The sequence below is a fragment of the Anas platyrhynchos genome, chromosome 3, assembly GCF_047663525.1.
Source record: "Anas platyrhynchos isolate ZD024472 breed Pekin duck chromosome 3, IASCAAS_PekinDuck_T2T, whole genome shotgun sequence".
NCBI lineage: Eukaryota > Metazoa > Chordata > Aves > Anseriformes > Anatidae > Anas > Anas platyrhynchos.
Window position 1 is genome coordinate 48,765,147 of NC_092589.1, and position 19,376 is coordinate 48,784,522.

Here is a 19,376-nt window from a genome sequence, read left to right on the forward strand (position 1 = left end):
ATCAGGCTAAATGAAATAAAATCTACTTTCCCCATTCCATTATGTTTAAAGGTCACATATATACTAATAACTATTCAAAACACACACACACCAAAATGTTGTAGTTACTACAGGCATCCTTAGCAGTGCTTTTTGATTTGGTTTTCATTCTTACTTTTATACAAAGCTAAGGCAGCAGGAACACAAAATAGCTTTGAATTATAGCGAAAGTCATTAGTTTGAAAGTAACACCAAAAGACTGTACTAGGACCTAGCATTTCTTCCCAAGTATTTTGTTGAAGAAGGCTGAGAAACACAGAGTCCTTTTGCAGATGTTCCAGACTAAAAACAAACCCAAAGCATCCAACTCACCACATCCTCTAGCTACAGTACAATCGCAGCGGCATACAATAATGCAGTCACCATGCACAGTGAGGTGGTTGTGCCAGCAAGTCGGTCCTGCTCAGCACTCCTAGGGGCCAGTTCTGCACGTGTGCTGTGGACACTGCAACACACAAAGCCCAGAGGCTGGCTCCATGCCACAGGTGGCATCACTACACATGATGCTGTCGTGCCTGTCCCTGCAAGCCCATGGCATCCTCCACACACAACAGTACATTTGCCTGGTCCCTTGTACCAGCCATATTATATTGGATGCTGACCATGCACAGCTCCTGTATATTGTCAGACTCAAGTTTAGCTCTATTTCTCAAGATTTCTCACAAACATTTCTCCAGCCTCTGAAAGCTGAGCAAACAAAACACAAGAGGCAAAGTGTTACAAAAACAGTAAAGGCTATTTTCAAACCACAGCAAAATGCTTTTTTTAATTCACAGCTGATCTCAAGTCTGTTCTCCAATTTTAATATCATACTCTGTAGTTTTATTTATTTATTATTTTTTTTAATATAACAGGCTTTTCTTCCCACAGTCAATCCTCAAGCCTGGTATGTGATGCTGTATGCAACAGTTTTGCAGATGGGCTTCACTTTGGTTGATATTTCCCACCCTTGCAGCAACCTGCCAAAGTTGTTTTAAGAAAGTGAAAAGGGAAGAGTTTACAAAAATAAAAGAGTAGGGGGCTAGTCTGTATCTTACCTAACTTTAACAAGTTATATTTTCATCACAAAGTATTGTATGAAAAAATCAAATATCACTTTCATGGGATAATATAGTTCTAAATAAAGCTGACATTGTAACATCCAGGCAGATGTAAGCCAAGATGCTCACAGGTGATGGGTGCTTTGGAAGTCTCTGGCTCCATTCAACAGTCATTCACTGAATGACTGTTAATGCAAACACTGATGTGATTATGGGGCCCAGATTATTATTTGCCTTCAATTTTAAAGCTGAATTTAGGCTTATACTTGTGTTCAATGTGAATGGTAACCCAACACTGAAGAACATTATCAAGAACATTTTGCATCTTGGGGCTCTTCTAAAACAAAACTAAGCTCCACTTTCATTCGTGCCTTGTAACTACCAGCTTCCAGGGCACTAAGAGCCCAAATCCAATGCCCTAAATTTGGGAGCAAGGAATTTAGGACAGCAGCTGGGAGCCACCTCCAAGCAGTAAAGGCCAATTGCAAACCTTTAACTCATGATTAGTAGTCTATCAGTGACTAACTGGAGATTTCCAAGCACTTTGGTCTCACCATCCAAATGTAAACACATTCTCACTTTTTCCCTGCCACCCTTTCTTGTTGCACTTCTCCGTCTGTTTCTCTCATAAAAGCAGATCTTCTCCTCTCCCCTATAGCTCATATACATGAATTCAACATTTCCAGCTTTTGACTAATTTGACCCCACTGTTTGCTCCTCAAATGACTGTAATTCCTTCCTTTCTTTTCAAACTCTGATTTTTGCTGCATTTCATGTCCAGTTTATAGCTCTTTTCTTCTTGCTATTTTCATCTACTGTCCAGTAATGAGCCTTATCTGTCTATTTACATCCTTGTACAAAGACACTTCAGAAGAAGTTATCCAATTTTCTTTACCCTTATACGTTTTCTGATCTAGGCACAAAACCAAAATATTGCATTCTAACTGAGCAATATTTCACTAAGCTTTTACTTTTATACTGGAAGTCAATACAGCACAAAAATTGTTCTGCTAAATGAATGCAACACAGACTTTTCCTGGCATATTCTAGTATAAGGAAGCTGCAACGAAGAGAAGAAAGATTATATATTCCAAATCATCTCAGCTACCCTCTTTATCATTATTATTGCCTCCATTTTCTACTGCATTTTAGAGTATATTCTAAATGGAATATTAATATTAATTTCTTTCTTCTTCATGAGAGTTCAGATAATTTGGGATAATTAAGGGAGAGAGGAGAGGAGAATCCATCGTGGGGTTATAAATCTCCAAGGAATGTGTTAGTTTTGCATTTTAGTTCTGCTGAAAAATGTAAATGCTTCAATTAGTGTAAAAATCAGAGTCTGCCTCTCTCATTAACAACGAGGCCTCTAACCTCTCACCTTGCCCATATCAGAATCAGAGGATTCTGAAATGAGAAAGTCGGCCCATTTTTCTAAACACAGAAATTGCTCTTTAAAAAAAAAAAAAAAAAAAAAAAAAAGCAATCAGAATTTATTATTTTTTTTTCTTTTATTTAAAGATCTAATTAGCTACCAGAAAAGGCTTATCCAGAGAAGTTTGTGCCTGTTACACGTGATGGGAAAGCTGGTGTGCTCACGGACAGTATTACAATAGGTTTGAAGTGAACATAATAGGGCTGGGTATCAACAGTAGTGGAATGAATCTCCTCAATCTAAATATTCCAAGTTTCATAAAAATCTGTCAATAAGGGAGCTGAGGGAAGTTTCAGTGCTTCCCTAAACTATCCCACAGCTAACGCAGCCTAAAACCTCCTAAAGGCTGATTGAAATCGATTCATACACAGGTGGAATGCTACAGATCTCTCTTCTCAGCCTTTATAAAGGGAGATTTAGTAGGAGATTTTTTATTTATTGAGAGATTCGTATTATACCAAGTTCAATACTCCTCCAGCCCACAGTTACCCAGAAAGGCACGCTTAAACAAATGCCTGATGTATTTAGCGCATAGGAGACCAAATAAATCAGGGGAAAAGAATATAGCTCCTACCATACACATCCATTCTGCACACATTCATTTCTAACCTAGGGGCTTGGGGGGCAAGGAGAAAATCACTGCCTAGGCTGATGATTACTTCTCCTCAGTGAATAAAACCCACGTGTGCAAAACAGCAATGCAAACTCACCTGCTCCTTTTGCATAAAGATGGTTCATCTGCAATGATTGAATTAATTGAAGGATTAGCCTTCTGTTACCATTTTTGACCTAAGGTTATTCTGCTAATTTTCCTCTTACCAGAGGATCTTCTAAGCACTATGGCATACATAATCTCATAGCATTTCCTCAATGTAGTATATTTTCAAGGCCATCAGTCCTAGTCATAACTTCTAATCTTTAATTTCTACCATGTATTATTCAGGCTAACATTTTATAAAGTTTGAATCAGATTTTAATACATTAACTGTTTCAGACAGGGGCCCAGTTGTTCAAATGCATTCAGGATATTGGCCCCTTTTTGCACAGAGGAAAATTTATTTGCATAAAGGAATTAATATGGAGAAAGGCCATGTTATCACCTCATGCAACACCCTGAAACCAGTCATATCTTTTGATTATTTTTCAAATCCATTCTAAGCACCGTTAACAGATCTATCTTCCCAATCCATCTGTTCTGCTTGCTTTTGATACCACCTGTACTCACTTCATGGCACCATGTCCAGCTGACACCAAGTCTGCTCCTTCAGTGAAACTAGCCTCAATCAATCCATCTCCACATTGCCCTCTTTCCTGGTCTGTGATGAATTCCAAAACAGTTTACTTCTTCAAAGTAACTTCTTAAACCTACCTCTACCATATTGCCTTCAAAACAGTCTTGTTAATACTGGTCCAAGTACCTGAGCTGCCTTTTTTATTTTTTTTTTTTTTAAAGCCTAAATTACATTAATCTCAGGCTCTCAAAATATTTTGCATCATGGTACTAAAGACCATGTAGGTTCTGGTTCAAAATTCCACAGGAAAAACACCACTAGGACAGTGACCATAATGTACTTAGATCCAACATCCCCTCTGAAAGCAGCAAAGAGTAAAAATTCACCACAGTAGTGTTGAACTTTGAACAGTGGAAGTATGCAAAAATGAGGAAACTTCATAATAAAGAAGCAAAAAGAGAAAGCTAAGAGAATGAAATCCTTCTGAGAAGCACTACCAAAACACATCCTACTGAAAGCAGGGCTTCGATGCATCCTGTCTGTTAGGAAAAGCTTGAAAAACAATAAAAAGAAGCAGGTGTGGTGGAGCAGTGAGCTAAAGATTTGGGAAGTAAAAGAGGTTATTAGAATTGAGAAGACATCATTCAAAAAGCAGAAGCTGTATCCAAATGAAGAAAATAAAAAGGATCATAAACTCTGGCAGATTAAATGTAAAAATATAATTAGGCAGGCCAAAAAAGAGTTTGAGGAACAGTTGGCTGAAGCAATCAAAAGTAGTACTAAATTCCTGTTGCAGCACATCAGAGCAAAAAGCCTGCCAGGCAGTCTGTAGGGCGCACTGACAGCCGGGCTGAGTATTCAGAGAGGGGAAGGCTGTCGCAGAAGAGCAGAAGGAATATTTGTATCACGGTGCGCTGTGGAAGAAACAGGAGATTTCTTCGCTAGAAGCCTTCTCGGAAGTCATTGCTGCCAAGGGTCCATCTGAGATATCAGTAACTGTGGAAAGGCTACTGTAAAGTTCCCGTAAGTGCTAACAAAACCTCTGGACTGGGAAGTATTTAGCCAAGAGCTCTGAGAAAACCCAAGGAGATCAGAGATGAACCACTAATGTGACCTCCCAGTTTCACTTTTTGGGTACCATTAACACTAAATGCTAGCAAATATAGTGCCAGGAAGGATTCAGAGAGCTACAGGCTTGCAAGATGTTATCTCTAGTGCACAAATTTGTAAAAGATACAACAAAGGACAGACTTTTTATCTAAGATGCCTATCTAAATGCAGTCTACTTGGAAAAGCCAATGCCGGTTCTGTAAAGGGAATTTCTTCCTTGTAAAATACATTAAAGTTTTTTGAAGTTGACAAGCATGTGGGTTGGGTTAGCCAGTCAAGCAAAGTACAGCTGGATTTTCAAAGTGCTTTTGACAAAGTCTCTCATTAATGGTTTCTAAAGAAACGTAGCAGCCATGGGATAAGAGGGAAGAACCTGGCAGGGACAGGTAACTGGCTGATAGACGTGAAATAGGTCTGTCCTTGCAACAGAACAAATATCCTTCACTGTGAAATTGTGCTAGGGTCTGCTCTGAGACATGTGATGTTTAACATATTCCTGAATGACCTGGAAAGGTGGCTGTCTAGGGCAGTATCAAAGTTTGCTGAGAATATGAAATTATTCAAGGCAGTACTGTGAAGGACCACAGAAGACCTTACAAGTCTAAATGACTAGAAGAGGAAGTGGCAGATGAAATTCAGTTTCAGGAATTATAAAGTAATGTATGTGTCCAAGAACATTGTCAGCTTTACATATAACATGATGGACTCTGAGCTGACAATTGCTATTTAGGAATGAGAGCTTGAGGTTACAGCAGACAGCTCCATGGAAGCATCAGCTCAGAGCTCAGTAGCAGTCAAAAACAAACAATCAAAACCAACACGCACAAAAATACAACTCAAAGGCAAACCAAAAATATAATGAGTCCGTTGATCTGCAGACTGATTTGTTGGTTTTTTTTTTTTATTATTATTATTTTTTTCAGTTTGGGTCCCCTTATCTCAAAAAAGGATACATTTGAGGTGGAAAAAGCTCAGACAAAGATCAACTATGATAAACTATGGAATGGTTTATAGAGTTCTGAAATCTTACGAATGCTGTGGAGTGAATGGATAGAGACTGTTTGCTGTCTATCCACTGCAAGAACTAAAGACTGTCAAATGAAGCTTATAGGAACTAGATTTAAAGCAAATAAAAAGAGACAGCCCTCACACAAAGGTGGTTTGCCTGTGCAGCTCCTTGTCAAAGGAAGTTGTGCATACAAGAAAATGATGTGGGCTCAACAGGAAGTCAGACAAATTCTTGTAAGACACATCCACTTGTCTAAATGCAGCTTCCAAGACACGTTACTAAATAGAGCTCAAAAAGCTCAGGAAGTTCTTTGAGCTGAAAGTAGGTAAAGGCCAGGAGAGCATTAAGGGGAAGTATTAGTCTTGTTCTGTTCTTACAGGACTTGTGCTCACAAGAGAGGATCCCAGGGGTCCTTGTTCTAACTCAATTTAGCCATTTTTTCTGATGAGCAATCCTCTTCTCTATCCATGCTCACATTCAACATCTAAACTGTCTGCTTTCAGGAGCAAGAACTTCATGTTGTCCTGCATGTCGTGCATCAAGGTTTACACTGATGCAGAATTCAGTCCTGGGAGCCAGTTCCGACTTTATGCACCCTCACTGCAAATTGGGTGATATCTGTGACTGTCAGGCAATTTTCAATACATTTACATAGAAGCAAATGAGATCAAGACTAGGTGACAATTCCAGGCAGAAACTAAGTGAGATACATCAGCAGAGGCTGATTTTATCTGCAAAACAATACACATCAGGTTTATTAGAGAAAAATGGATTTTTCTTTTGTAGTTCTTCTGGCGTGATGATGCAAAGTAACACAACTAGACTTCATATATCTGAAAAAGCACAAAGATGATTTCTCAGCAATAGTGCTTTCCCAATGAGAGAGAAACACTTCAGTGCCTACTGGTTCATATACATGCAATCATCAACACACAAAAATTGTATGTATATGGATTCCTCTTTTCCTTCTCTAACAATTCAGGTATACAAGCAAGATCAAAAGCTGCAGTCTGACTGAAATGACCACACCTTTTTTTTTTTTTATGATGAATTTCCTATATAATAGTAGTGAAGACAATTTATTTTTCATTGTTTGAATAGAAAACAGTTTCACACCTTCAAATTTCCTTGGTGTCTGAGCTCCATATGAGCACAGGATTTGATTAAGATATTTCAGCTCACCACAGCCACTCCACTAAACAGAGTTGCACCATAAGAGTTTCCAGTTTACAAAGAAAAAGAAAATAGCAGGTGTTAACACCGAAGAAGAAAATTGGGACAGAAAATTAAGGTTATTAGGGAAGCTGAGAATTATAAAAGGGCCAACAGGGAGTGATTTAAGAAATCACAGTTTAGCAGCAGAGCAAATAAACAAAGAAGCCTGTGATTGAAGTCATCAAACTAGAAAATATTCTAGCAAACTAAGAAAATGAAAGGCTCTGAGTGGAGCCTGGATACATAACCCCATGTTCTTTCCCTTTTTGCTTATGATACACAGTCAACAGCAGCACCTCAGAAGGCAGAGCCACGGACGTATACACAGAAAGACAGCAATTACTTCAGATTTTTCAGTTCTCAGAACTGGATCGAGGCTTTGACACAAAATACATTTCTCTGGCAACACAATGCTGTGCAAGCTCTGAAGTGATATTTCAGCCTACTCATGGGCTTTTCCTTTACCTGAGGATGTAGTGACTGACAAAGTAACACAAACCAGATCCTGCACCTAGCCGCAGTCCAGCATGAAGGTTGCCATGCCCATCTGCAGAACTAGGAAAGGAAATAACTTTGCTTACACATTACAGACAGCTTACACCGCTGTCTGACACATTTGCAGACAAGGAATGTAATGACCCCCCAAAAGACTGCTTTTCTCACTGCACATTTACTGCTGCAGAAGTAAGCAGTGCAGAGACACCAGGATAGGGCAGGGACACTCTCAGGATCCACTTCTTGGAAGGGAAGCTCTCCCACAGACGTGGTGTGCAAAGAACCGTATCAGGTGTTCTCTGCCCATGGAGTCTGTGGCCACAGTAAAAGTGCCTGGCATTAAAAATGCTTCAAACAAAATGATAGCTAGTTTGTATAAATGCAGTGCACAAGATGAACTCTTCCGAGTGGCATATATTACCGTCATAGGGAGTGGACAGCAGGAAGAGTCAACATCAATATTTCACAAAAAAAGCCAACCTTATATTACAACCTCTAGGATGTAAGTCAGCCCTGCTGAAGCAGAAAATAACAAAGATTTTATGGTCAGCAAGAACTATTACAATAATCATGTAGCCAGATCTCCTGCGTAACACAGGCCATGGGATTTTATCCTGCAGTTCCTCCAGTGGTAACAATTTATTCTTCCATGCTGCAGGGAGGCTCCTTACAACTCCATTTCATATGAACACTCAAAAGGACTGAGGGGAATGGAGAGATGATAGGCAGAAAATTGTTTGTTTGCTGGTTCAAAAGGAGCAGCCAGGAATGCTGCTAATTGTTAGTGCAGGACTGCATCGCAGTGGGTATCAGGCAGTCAGGCGGAGCAGTAGAGCCAGGGCAGCAGCCACACCAGGCTGCAGCAGGACCACAGCTTTCATTCTTCACTGACATTCACGTTGCCTTGCTCTCACCCACTGAGTATTATCATCACAGAGGCTGGAGTCTGAATTTGTTTAATACTTTCTTAGCCACAGATCATTAGTAACCAATTCCACTTTCCACTAAGTCCCAATTGTTTTTATACAACGCAGGACTCCTTTCTTTCTCTCCCCTCCTCTCTTCTTTCTTCCTCCCCTTTCCAATTTTCTTGTGGTAAAACAGTCCTGCCTGAAAGCAATAAGCTCCTTTCAGAATGTAAAACTTTAATAGCAGGCATTTGGAAAAAAGCTCTAAAGGCACCATTATTCCTCACTTTGGCTTCACTGGTGGCTCACTGTCCACATGCATAATGCGGAGCTTATTTCCTACAAAAGTAGCAGTCCTCAGATAGACACAACTTCAAGCTTACCAGTCGATTTTATTTATTCCTGGAGGAAGCTAGCAAACTGACAACTCTCAGGACATTTAGGAGGCCACCATTAAGTCAGTGAGCACTCAGCTAGGTATGGGAGGAATATAAATGAAGCAAGGACTTAAGTAATTGTACCCACTAGGAACAGCTATTCACGCCTTTTTTGGATATTCCTACTCCACTCTAATATCCTCCTTGCTTTCCCTACCAAAGCTTTTCTGGTTTACAAGACCACTTTCCCACCTCTGTATCTCAGTGTTCCCATGAGGCCTAGAAACAAGATTGCAGCTGTGTCACTGCTTTTCACCTTTTTACAGGGCTATTTTATACAATATATAAAAAGTCAGGGATCCACTCCTGTTGCTATTATTTGCTTTCTGTGCAAGCTCCAGCAGACCATCAGCTATGGGTTGGCAGCTGGGAAAAACTGGTCTGCACCCCTGGCAGTAAGCTGCTGGCTGGGTTAGACAGCATTCCTCTCAGCCAACTGCTGGAGAATGGAAGGATGTCACCCCTGAGGTGAAAGCTGATCCTGCCCTGGGCCTGCCCTGACCAGCAGGCCATCAGCTGTTGCCTGCAGGACACACACAGGAAAATCCCCAGACAGAAACAAAGACTGGACTTGGGTCTCACAACAGGCAGCAAGGGATCAGGTTACCCAGACGGGCAGCCCCACTTCCACGATGTCCTGGAAAGAGTAAAAGGCAACGACAGGGATCACCTGTCGCTGGAGGGACAGGGCCCAGTAAGCAGATGGAGATCGGTGAGCCCTCAGGCTGTCTTTCATGGGTGGAGGCAGGGTTCCACTATGGCCTTGTTGCTCAGACCAGCGGGCAACATCAGGAGCAACCTCCTTCCTGAAGAAAGCCCCTAGGGTTGCCTGGGCAGGATAAGGAGACACTGCCTTCTTAGTACCAGTGAGTGTCACCCAGCCCCCTGCCCTGCCAAGCCATCCCTGAGGCCACCGTTGAGAGCGTTCATCATAAATTGCAGTCTCTGGGCACACCACAGCCTTTCAACAGCTGCCCCCGCATGGGGGCCAGGCCTGGGGGTGCTTGGTGCTTGATGGCAGGGCTGCCCCACTGGCTGTCAGCAAGATGGAGCCAGGGGAGGACAGAAGCCCAGGGGTCTGACAGGGGCAGGGAGCACACATCCTGCCCACGTGGAGCACAAATTCTGCCCACCTGCCTGGCCACAAAGCCCCCTGACACCCATTGTGGGCCGCATCAATCCCAGCCTCCCAGCAGGTGTCTTTGTATCTCTACATCCGAGCAAGGAGGTCTCACTGAGATATTTTCTTCAGTGGTGTGCTGAGTGTTTCTCCCGAAAGAGTCACGATTTAATTGCTGTTATTATCTTCATAAAACTGTCCAGAGTGTTTTTCCAGTAGTTATTTAAAGCTTATCTAAAAGATACTGATAGCAGTGCGACGCCTGCTCAAAACTGCAGTCCTGGTATGCCTGTAGCAGAATGTGGTAGAAATAATAGGTCTCTTAAATCAATCATCATCTTTCTCTAATTTATCGTATTGTTGAATTTTCAGACCCATGCATGGCATACGCAGCACATCATTACAGAAGAAATGCAGTCAGAAGATATATACACAGACAACGGCAAAACAAGTTACCGCCAGCCTTCTGTGGATAAAAAGATACCTTGGCAAACAATAAAAATCACGCATTATGTTTTTTTTAAAAAATATCCACTGATGAGAAACCTTGGTGTAAAGAGCAATCTCTCCAAAACACATCCGTAAAAAGCGGTACACACTGATGATGAAAAATAGTTTAAAAATCTCTCACTCAGTAACAGCTTCAAAAATAACAGCATGGATAAAGTGAATGTTTGGTGGAAAGAAACAACTGTATAGGATATCATTAGGTGTATAGTCTATATATATTTTTGCCATCTTAATTCAGTGTGTAGAGAAAAGCTAGAAGTACAGAAGAAGTGATGAAATGGCTGTTTAAAAAAGATGGGAGATTTTTTTTTTCATGCAAATCCCTTGTTTCATCATATTGCCTGTGACTCATGCATCAAGTCTTAGAAATCCATAGAATCATAGAATATCTTGAGTTAGAAGGGACCCATAAGGATCATCAAGTCCAACTCGTGGCACCGCACAGGTCTACCCAAAAATTCAGACCATGTGACTAAGTGCACAGTCCAAGCGCTTCTTAAATTCAGACAGGCTTGGTGCAGTGGGGAGCCTGTTCCACTGTGCAACCACCCTCTCGGTGAAGAACCTCTTCCTGATGTCCAGCCTAAACCTCCCCTGCCTCAGCTTTCTTCACGGTGAGGGTGATGGAGCATTGGAACAGGCTGCCTAGGGAGGTTGTAGAGTCTCCTTCTCTGGAGATATTCAAGGCCTGTCTAGATGCCTACGTGGGCAGCCTGCTCTGAGGAACCTGCTTTGGCAGGGGGGTTGGACCCAATGATCTTTCGAGGTCCCTTCCAACCCCTACAATTCTGTGATTAAAACCATTCCAGCGGATCCTATCACTGGTGTTTACGGAGAATAGGTCACCTGCTTCTCCACTCCCCCTTGTGAGGAAGTTGTAGATCGCGATGAGGTTCCCCCCTCAGCCTCCTCTTCTCCAGGCTGAGAGTGTCCTCAGCCGCTCCTCGTATGTCTTCCCCTCTAGGCCCTTCACCATCTTCTTCACTCTCCTCTGGACACTCTCCAGCAGTTTTACATCCTTTTTGTACTGGGGTGCCCAGAACTGCACACAGTACTTGAGGTGATGCCACACCAGCATGGAGTAGAGCGGGAGCAGCCAGCAGGGTAGGCAGCAGTTAAGGGTGGCAGCCATGTGCTGCGGGACGGGGTCCAGACATGATGCAGGCAACTGAGGCTGAGCAGGACGAGTGCAGGAGACAACACCAGGAGTACCTGGCAGCCACAGGAAAGGTGAAACACCTGAGCACCAACCCCTATTTAAATGACTGGATTAATCTACTCCTAAAACCAATTTCTAAAACAGAACATGCTGACAGGCACAAGAGGGATGCTCTCCCAAATGTGGCAAAGGACGCTCAGAGGGACGGCAAGCTTGCCTCCAAATCCACATGGCTGGGTGGCCACACTGCCCCACAAAAACCTTCAAGTGCATCCTGGGGAGTAGCTGTGGTATATCCAGAGCAGCCGGGGAAGAGCACAAAGCTGGCCCCAGGGCTCATCCCAGGTGTGAACCCTTCTACACAGCCCAGAGGGAGGCTCCCAGCTTCTGCCTCTGGTTCCCTAAACCCAGGAGGGACTGAGGAAACCACAAGTGGCCGCCCCGTTCCCAGGGCACCTTCATCACTGAGCGAGGGCCTGCAGGAACATCTGGACTGCAACAAAGATAACTTCTCAGCACAAGCACCTATAAACCTTGTGCAGAGCAGAGCTTTTCAGTCTGACGGAAGCAGTCTCAGGAACAAGAGAGCTTTGGCTCATAGGCAAACCTCAGGCACTGTGTCAAGCACCATCCAGGGCCCAAAGGACAGAATTAATAGCTGCCAGGCTAAGGAAACACTGATTCAGGACAAATTCAGGAAGTCCCTGCCAAACTCAGAGTGCATCTCAAAAACCAAGTGGCAAAACCCAACCATTGCAAGCCCCTCAGTTGCTTGCTGTTTCTACTAATTTGCTACACTAAAAAACAGCAGTAAAACATTAAAAAAATGAGTACAGCAGGGCAACCCGTAGGAAAGCCACTTGGCGTGCTTCCGGAGGGAAGTCTTCAGCACCACAGTAGGGCTCCCCAAGCAAAAAGATCTCCCCCAAAGCCTCCAGCAGGCCCCAGGGGACTGCAAACCTGGGGTCCATGAGGAGCTCCAGCGTGAAGCTGGGCACTGCGGTGCTGGGGCAAAGACCTTCAGTTAAAGGGGGGGCAGAGAGGAAGAACATGAAGGCAGTGCTGCCCAGACACACAGCAACGTCCCGAGCCAGAGCCACCATGAGCTGGTCTCACAGCCCCAAAGCTCAAGGGGCTGAGAGCAGGAGAGAGAGCCTGAACCTGGAGCCACTGCAGGTATGCGGGGTGCACACAGGATGCATCCCCAAGACCCAGATGGCTGAGGATCAGAGGAGACAACTGGAGCAGGGGCTGGCATCCAAAGGCAAGTCCTACAAATAGCCATCTATGATGCTGTCCAATAAAAAGCCAGTGAGAGAGAAGCTGCCCATCTGGAGCACTGTCGAGGAGGAAGAGAAAGCAGAGAAGCCTGAGCAGCTCCACTTGGATAAAATCAACAACCTGCTGAGTGCCTGAAGCTCATCAAAGAGGGTGTCCAGTCAGAGGACACTCTCTGCAATTCTGTCCTGTGAGCCCCAAGCAGAAAAATGCACCAAGTTCTGGACCTGCAAAGTGAAACTGCTCGCCTGGAGCAGCCCCTATGACGTGATGGAGCTGTATGAAGCTGCAGTCTGTGCCAGTGCTGCCCCACTCCAGGAGCTTGGAGAAATTGTCTGTGATATTCTGAAGACTGCAGACCAACCATCAGGAGGGGAGAAGGCTGAGCAGCCTGTGCCCTGGGAGCCCATGGGAGAAGATGAAACATCTCTGAAACAGAGATGAGCAAATAATTCACTACAGGATGGTTGTTTTCTCTGTCAAACAACTTAACTGTTCCATTTAAAGATATTATCTGCAAAGAGGTCATTATCACTTTGAATTTATTCTTGTGTTCCTAGGGATTGTTTGTGAAAACAAATTTTAAATAATTAATTTACAAATAGTTCATTCAAAATGTTCAGTGAATTTAAGTTGTCAATCACTTGGCATTAAAAATAATATATATTTCTATTTTGTAATTCATTGTCCTGTTTGCAAAGTCCTGTTTGCACTTCATGTCTTCTCCTGACTTCCTTCCACATGATTATTACACAGCCCCTTGTCATTTAGCTAGTTACCAGATTCCTAAGTAGCTGCATTCCTTCATAACTCATAGAGGAATAAGAGGGAGGTCAGATTTATGGACTAGTAAGATTTATCTCTCTTTTCCCCTCACATTCTTCCCAGGCCATTTGTGTTGATGAGCACCTGCTTGCCAAGGATGCAACTTAATTTTGGTCTGACTTATTTAATTAGCCAAGTTCCCATGCTTGAGCACCAGCAGAATGTTGGGAGATGTCCTTTTGAATCTGCAACACCGTGCAGCACCACAGACCATGTAACAGTCATTTGTGAACAGCATGAACTGACCTCAGTGGTCTCCCTCCTCCACCATCTACTAGCAGTTTCCTTTAATAATCAGTTTTGTGATTGAGTTCTCTTTAACTCTGAAATCTGCTTGAGAAAAGAAGCAGTTGAACATAAGAAACTAGGCTACACAGAGCTTCTCCAAAAAAGGATGACTCTAGGCTGCAAGTCTACTATGGCTCCTTTTCCCCTTTTCTTCCTTTTTCTAAGCCAAGGAAAATCAGGTTTTCTCTTATTGCTACTACCAAGAAGGTGATGGTGTGTAGAGTGGCAATCACAGTTGACAGTAGTATTAAGGGTCACCATTTCACCCCTGCAGTAGCATCTGGAGCTGAAACGCACACTTTCCAAAGCTCTTCTTCTTGTTGCCCAAGCCAAACCTATCTAGTTTACCTCTAGCTTTTTTCATTAACCCCTAGCTTTTGCTGACTTGTCTCCATATCCCCCATTTAGCAATTCAATGTTTCCTATGCATCATTGAACTCTGCGAAAGAACTGGTGAAGGGTGACTCAAATTCCTGAGGTGAAGTTGGATATGGTTACTCTAGTGAGAGACATCGCTGTAATATCCGGTACAGGGAAAAAAAGCAATATCACGAACATTTTTTCCTCTGTAGCCAGGAAAATGCCTGGACAACAAAACAATGAGGAACCTAGAAAAGCCTCAGATTTGTGCCAGTTAAAAGTTTTTTTCCCCCTTGCCACCTTACCCCAGAATCACTCTTCACTCAGGGTCCCCACACCCTGTCCTTGCAAAGCAGTATCTGGTGGAAATGAACTGGGAAGCAAAAGAAGAGATTAGATTAATTGTTAATTAAGAGCCCATGCACCACACTCCTTTGCAAAGGAAGGCAAATGTGTGCCACAGTAACATCAGAGAAAGGGTAGAAACACCATTGGTCCCAGGCAGACACATGGCATCCCACCTTCTTGAAGAGAGACTGGGGATTTAACAGCACCATTAGATCAAGAAAAGAGTTCAACCTACTAAGAATTACATTCATTTCCTAGTGTGCTGAAACAATTAGGTAATTTCCTCCTCCTCCACTACAAATTGAATCTCTCAATAGCTCAATTTTGGCAATTTCCATTGTTTTCTCAGACATGTCTAAAGTCATTTTGCTGAACCACCATGCTCTCTAAATACCAAAGCGTTTCCAGCACCTGAACATTCAACTCTACTGTTACTTCTTGAGCACCAGGACATGTTTTAAGTTGCACAACTCCTGGCTCAGCAATTTGAAGATGTCTTCTCCCATTGCATCAGAGGGTGACCCGTTGTGGCAAAGGCTGTTACTTCCTTTGAGACTATCGGGTCTGTGGTGCCTTTCAAGTTATAAAGATACCAAGGAGAGAAAAAATATCCGCTGCATGCTCTGGGCTTTGCATTTTCAGTACAACACATCTGGGGAGTCTTCATCTACATATGCAGCTCTAATGCCACATCTCCTTGGCAAACACTGCATGCATTGAATTCTACTAACATAGGATGACAGACAAGCAACAATAGGAGCTACGTTGCCTCAGTGCTTGTCTTATCCTAAAATAAAATACCGTGTGATGGACTAGCCACAGCTGCACTCTTACAAAGAGTGGTTTGTGACTTCTAAGCAAAGCAGCTGAGAAGTTTAAAAAAAAAAAAAAAAAAAAAAACACGCTCAGCTTCCCCTCCCGACTCATTTCCACATACACGTTAGATCTGATGCCAAACTCCGATGACTAAAGTAGGCATATAACTAAGAGCGATCTGATTTTCAGGAGGTACAGAGCACTTGGGTTGCCCATGGATTCTGCTTTTTCAGAACTGTGTTTCTTGGCAAACACGGAAGCTCAGTGCCTCTGAAAATTGGGCACATTTGAATAGGTGCCTTAACATTATGATTTTTAATGGCTCAATCCTTCAATTTGCTCTTCTGGAAACAGTTTAAGTGTAGACAACTAAGCACCGGGGGGAAAAATAAATAAAAAAATCAAGCACTATATGTCCAGTTTCCGTAGCATTAACCACGTTAAGTACTACTGTGGGGCTGGGTATTGCATGAAGCAGTATGGACTGGGGTAATGGAAGGCTCTGCAGTGACAGAACCACTCTCCTGCCAATGTCACACAGAGAATGTGCTACAACAGGCAGTAATAGCAGGGAGCACAAGGGATGACCGATCCCATTCAACTTCAATTATCCAGAAGCCCAGGAATGCTAATGAACAAACACCCAATGGGTTCTGGATCAGCCTAAGGCAGAATGAGGGTGACACTGAACCCAAAGGGTGAATTGCAGTCATCTCCTGCCTTTTTTTCCCCATCTTGATCTGCATCTTGTCTGTGGTTAAGGTGGTTGAAACAGACAAATGCTTTCCTTCAAGGAATTTGAAGAGAGGTCTTAACTGTTTAAAGAAAGCCTAAAAAATTGTAATTCTTAAGTGGCTTTCCAAGGCTGATTGCCAAAGGTTACACAGGGCTAGGTGCAAAAGTTGTATAATCCTGTTTTTCAAATGTCAGCAGAAAAAAAAAAAAATATATATATATAAAATTCTCCTTTTGGCTGTCTCCAACCCTTGAGTAATCTGATGCAGCACAAATCAATAGATTCTTGAGACAGTGTTCCGTAGAAAATGTAAATCGTGACGTTATCTGATACTTGGGTTGTACAAACTCAAGCAAATTGCAGAAACTATAATCCCAGGCTGTGAATCACTGCTGTGGATCTAATCAGTACCACTCTCTTCTGTCCATCAGCTCTGCTGTTTGTGAAGCAGTGGAAACATGGATTACAAGACTTGTACTTTTCTCCAGTAACATGCCCTGATGGTAAGAAACCGTAGTGTGACCAAAGAGCTAATCAGAAACAAATCCTGTTAGCTAGCTTCTGCCTTGTGTGTGCAAGTATCCTCACCTCTCCAGTGAGAACAGGTTCAGGAGTTCACCATCAGCACACATCCACCTCTACTTTGTAAAATAAAAACTGTCACAAAGGAGCAGACTGCTTAGGGACTGTGATTAGAAGTAAGCTCGCTAATGCAACAAATGTTTGAACAGACAACACAAATCAACAGATGCCAAATTATTTGAAGCCTGATACAGAACAAAAGGCCTGCCTCCTCAAATGAGGGCCAGGGCTACAGAGCCCAGACAGAAACACATACCAGCTTGCCAGCCATGCAGAATGAAATCCCCCAAAGACTGGTTTCATCATAAGCAGCAGCTGACCGATAGTGATTGACTGGAAGGCTGATGGGACAGCTCATTCCTCAGGTTCCTCCATTCCTCTGCCTCCCAGAGACATCAGCAGCAGCCTCAGCCAACACAAACCACGGCTTTTGTCATGAGGGCCCATGGCATGTGCTTGTGTGATGCGAACTCATATTCATGGTGAATCAGGCTTGTTGTTTTTTTTTTTTTAGCATAGTCCACCATGAGACAGGAAGAAATTTTTGTATCAAGCTGAGAGAAACCAGTGAAGTCAAAAGCCTCGCACCACATAATGCGCTCTGAGCAAGTCTTCAGTTCTTTAAAGAATGTGGATGGGTGTGTCCCCTTTTCAGAAGCATCCAGAAAATCCCAGAGAAGCGGGTGAGAGGATAAATCAATTTACGAAAAGATGTATAGAAAAGATGAGTATTTCTGAGAAAGGCATATGAGGAAAGGAGGGACTGTCAGCTGGAAAGCTCAATTCTGCATAACAATTCTAATAAAATGAAGAGTGACCCAGAGACATCCCAGAAAACTGAAATTGTCAGCGTGCACCTGTTTTTTTAGTTTGCCTATGCACTGACTACAGCTTCATACAACCTATCCACTCCTTTCCTCAGAAGACCCACACGTTTTAAATAGGTCTGTAATTATATTTCTTGGTAGCAGCAGACAGTTTTAAAAAGAATATCAGACAAGCCAAGAGAACAAACTCTTCCTGGACAATTTCCCATCCCTGTTATTTTCATTAAAAAACAAGGAGACTATTGGTGCACCGAGACTACGGCTGTTTGCACTATGTGCCTGACTCAGGAAACAAGCAGTTTGTTATTATGGTTATTTCTGGCAATTCAGGCCATTACTGCTCAGAAACATAAAGCAATTCCTATTTCACCTCAAGTACTAGTCTACAGATTCAAAATGTGTGTGCTAAGTCTTAATCTACAGGGTGTCCCACCTGACTGACTGCGAAATAAATCCGAACAGAGCACAGCAAAAAAATTACAATAAGTTGCCTGCATCACTTCAGGCCATATTCATCAAGCAATAGCTTGTGAGTGCTGCATACTGAAAACACACAGAAGCTGGATATTGTGTATTCTCCGCCACTGCCCATCAAACAAAGATCCTTAAAAAAAAAAAAAAAAAAAAAAAAAAAAGGCCAGATCCTTGGCTGCTGTCAATTAGCAGAGTCTCAATCAAGCTGATGCTGAATTAAACAGGCTAAAGACGTGCACCCTGACTCAGGCAGAACAGTCTCTCCTCCACAGTTATAGCTGAGAAGCTCATCTTTGTTTAAACATCCAATTTTATAAATGTTTTTAAATCCACATGTTCACAAAAACTGCTTCAAAAAGTTGTGTGGGTCACTGCAGGGTATGTACATCGGTTTTGGAGAACTCTACATAAGCGGCTCCTAAAATGAGTATAATAAATGGTGTAGGGGTGGCAGGGGCCACAAGTTGTAGCCTTGCTTCTCCTCTCTCCCTCCATATGTGATCACTTAATACACCCACAAGCTCATATATACCACCCATGACTTTTTGTAGAAATAAAATGGGAAGTAGTATCCTTAAAATCAGCATTTTTAGAATATGGGATAATCCCGTCCTACTGCCTCAGCACCACTCCTTTGTGCAGCTCTCCATTTATCATTCATGCACCCATCTTTCCCTGTTTGACACCTTACAACCTTCTTTGCTTTCAGGCCAAAGTAGCAGCTTTAAGACAACAAAGGAAGCTGTGAAGAAAAATGTAAGGTGGGACTATGTTTCTGTATTTCAGCCTAGAACTCCACATGATTTTTTGGAAACATAACAGTGAAGTTACTAACCCTATCCTTTACCACAGGATGCACGATTTCAGGTTGAAATATGGAAAGCTCCATATTAAATGAGAATTTTGCTAACCCTAGGAGCTCACCCATAAAATGGATTAACCTGTGCAGTCGAAGAGGTTTTCCAGACTACTCATTTTCACATAAGCTGGTAGCTCAGGGGGATGTTCAGGTAGTGCTCAGTGTCTTTGAACCTGACCTACAACCAGACAATGTCAGTTCAAACCTGATCATTGGCAGAAAAGAGAATAAATAAATAAATAAATAAATAAATATAAAAAAATAAATACAACAA

General features: G+C 42.6%; 2 protein-coding genes across 28 annotated transcripts in view; one reads left to right on the top strand and one right to left on the bottom strand.

The window, feature by feature from the left end:
- QKI (QKI, KH domain containing RNA binding) overlaps nucleotides 1-19,376 on the bottom strand; it is a 449,819-nt gene that overhangs the window by 119,411 nt on the left and 311,032 nt on the right. The gene's annotated exons all lie outside the window — the stretch shown is intronic.
- Nucleotides 11,072-13,544, top strand: LOC110353690 (cytoskeleton-associated protein 2-like). The gene is given in 6 exon segments (XM_072035115.1): nucleotides 11,072-12,424; nucleotides 12,426-12,528; nucleotides 12,530-12,616; nucleotides 12,619-13,114; nucleotides 13,117-13,157; nucleotides 13,159-13,544. Coding segments are annotated over 6 exon segments (1,719 nt in total). The 5' UTR covers nucleotides 11,072-11,705; the 3' UTR covers nucleotides 13,432-13,544.